We start from the raw sequence: 2,865 nt of genomic DNA, 5'->3' as shown, positions 1-2,865 counted from the left end.
TGACTTAGGGCTGGACATCTTACAGCTTTTTATTCTCTGTATGTTGGTCAGTTGAGAGTTTGTATCTTAATTGGTAACCACTGCAAGGAGAATGCTATGTGATGAGGTTAATAGCTGTCATATGAGTGGGAATTGCAATAAGTCATTAGATGTCATTAACACTGTGTTTATTTGGTAAAATGACAGTGCTTTGGTTTCCTTCAGGGTCTATGGCATATCTAGTCATAGGTTCTTGACTGTTTTGATAGTGCCAGGTACAGGTCCCATCCCATGGAATGAGCCTTAGATCTAATGAGGAAGCAGTTGTTTACCATTTGTGTCAATTCTCTGACTGTGGACATATCTTGTCAAGCCAGCCATTGTTATGACTGTTAAGGTTCACAGTTGGGTGAGGTTGATGATTGATTTTTCCCTCTGGTAGTTTTCACAGCACTGTCTAGAATCATTAAACCTAGCCAGTGGGATGCAGCTTCCCAGAAAGTGACACCTAGGTTTCTCTTTGTTCAATGACATGAGTATGTGATGTCTTCATCAATAAGGGCTTCTTGTCAAGTTTTAAAAGTAAACATCTCTCATAGTGTGCAATTCATTTATTTAAATTCTTTATTTTCTTTCGATTTAATTTGGTAAACCATGTGTATCAGGAAATTCATCCATTTTTAAAAAGATTTTTCCAGCTTAGTGGAGTCTATATCTTCAAAACATGTCCTTTTGAATCTTTTCCTCAGTGTTTGTTGTAACGCTTTACTGTTCATTGCTAATTGAATTAATTTGTGACTTTCCCGTTTTTATTTGGCTAAATTGTCTAAAGATCTGCCAAGCTTGTTGGCAGTCTCAGAGAACTGACTTTTGCCTCAGTGGTTCTTTGTAGTGTTGCCGGCTTTCATCTTCATTATGTAAATGACAGCCCTGACTTTGGTAATCTGCTTTTTGGGGTGTCCTTGTTTTGAATGGTGTTTATTGTTTCTCTAAGGCCTGAAGTGTATATTGTAAAATCCCCACTGCCCTATGTATTTAGTGTAGGCACTTAGAGCTATATATTTTTTCAGGACCCCATTCCTTGTGTTCCATAACCTGTGGTAATCTTGTGTTTTCACTTTTATTCAATTCTAAAGATTTAAAAATTTTTGTGCATTTTTCCTTGGCCCACATTTTATTCTGTAATATGTTAGTATGTTCCTTCCTTGTGTTTGTTTATTTTCTGGCATTTTTGTTGTAGATATCTACCTTTCTTTTGCATATATATATACATATATATATATAGGATTTATTTTTTTTATCTTGTATGTGCACATAGGTTTCCGAGACCAGTTGGTGTCTGATCCCCAGGAGCTGGATGTATAGACGGTTGTGAGCTTCCCAACATGGGTGCTGGGAAAAGACCTGGTGTCCTGCGCTCACTTAGCTGTCACCCTTCCCTGCTCCTCTTGTGAGCACATCATGGTCACACTGTTTAACAGTTAGCACAGGGACGGCCTAGTTATTTTGTAGACGTGCTCTAGTTGTTTTGGATCCGAGGGGTATTTGTTCGATAATATAAACCCAACAGGTCTAAATAGTAAATTAAAAGATGGAGCTCTGAAAGGCTGCCCGCAGGAAGAGGAGACGTCCTGCCTTAAGAATGCTGGATGTGCTCAGATCTTAAAGCTGATGCTGTTGTCAGGGGTTTCATTCCCTTGCCGTCTCCGGCCACTGAAGCGTGCTGGCATAGCTTCTATTTCTCCTCATGTTAATGTCCCATCTGCAGAGAATAAACTTGCATTGCCGCCATTTAAAAGCTCTTGGTAAGAAGGGGTAAACTCATTCAAAAGGCAGCTCTTCTTTTAAGGTGCCTGTGATTCTGAAATACCCGAAGTGTTTGAGTTTGAGGTACAAGTTTATTTTTTCAAAAGGCATATATAAACAGGGAACAAAGAAACCATTTACAAGGTGGTAGCTGTCCTAGACACCGCTCCGTAGTCTGTGTGCGCACGTCCTTGGTACTCGTCCTCTTCATCCGAGTACCACTGCTTTGCTTCTGTTGAATTTCACTGTTGTTTTATCTGGCTGTTGGCTGACTTTCTCAAGTGTTTCTATTAAACCTTGTTCTGACACCTTCCCACTTGATTGTCCATACCGTGCCATCTGAATAAGGTAGTTCTCCACTGCCTTAGTTTTTTCAGGCTTCACAAGTGCGACGTTACTTAACTTGGCCCAGGCTGACTGGCCCAGAACTTGGGCTAAGATACCGTTTCTCATTTCTGCTTCCCTTTGTTTTGCTTCCTGTTGGGCTGCATCACCAGGATCTCCTTGCTTGGCCTGTAGCTCAGCCAGCCTCTGCTTCCTCGGGGCCTGGACTTCTTCCTCCGCCATGACATGGCTCGATATCGATCTTTATCCGTCTCTCTCTGTCTTTGTCTCTCTGTCTCTGTCTCTTTGTCTCTCTCTCTAATTGGATATTCTCTGTATTTACATTTCTGGTGTTATCCTCTTTTTGCCAGTACCATCTCCCGCCACCTACCATTGCCTCCATGAAGGTGCTCCCTCTCCCAAACTCTCTCTCCCACCTCAGCACCTTCGCATTTCTCTACATTGGGAAAACAAACTTTCCCTGGACCAAAGGCCTCTCCTCCCATTGATGTCAGAAAATGCTATCCTCTGCTGTATATGTACCTGAGGACATGGGCCTTTTCATGAGAACTCTTTAGTTGGTGTTTTAGTCCCTGGGAGTTGTGGTGGGTTTGGATACTTGATAAATTTGTTCTTCACATGGGGTTGCAGACCCTTTCAAATCCTTCAGTCCTTTCTCTAGCTCCTTCATTGGGATTCCTGTATTCAGTCAAATGGTTAGCTGTAAGCTTCCTCCTCTATATCAGTATGGTTCTG

General features: G+C 41.6%; 1 protein-coding gene across 1 annotated transcript; it reads right to left on the bottom strand.

Annotated features, from left to right (window-relative positions):
- Positions 1-1,992: 1,992 nt before the first annotated feature.
- LOC308435764 (programmed cell death protein 5-like) lies at positions 1,993-2,352 on the bottom strand (the record flags this gene model as incomplete). The annotated part of the gene is made up of 1 exon (XM_080936513.1): positions 1,993-2,352. One exon carries the CDS (start codon positions 2,350-2,352, stop codon positions 1,993-1,995), a length of 360 nt encoding a protein of 119 aa, XP_080792639.1.
- Between the last annotated feature and the right edge of the window lie 513 nt (positions 2,353-2,865).

Source organism: Micromys minutus (genome assembly GCF_963924665.1).
Source record: "Micromys minutus genome assembly, chromosome: 23".
Taxonomy (NCBI): domain Eukaryota; kingdom Metazoa; phylum Chordata; class Mammalia; order Rodentia; family Muridae; genus Micromys; species Micromys minutus.
This window is presented reverse-complemented; position numbering and strand designations above follow the sequence as displayed.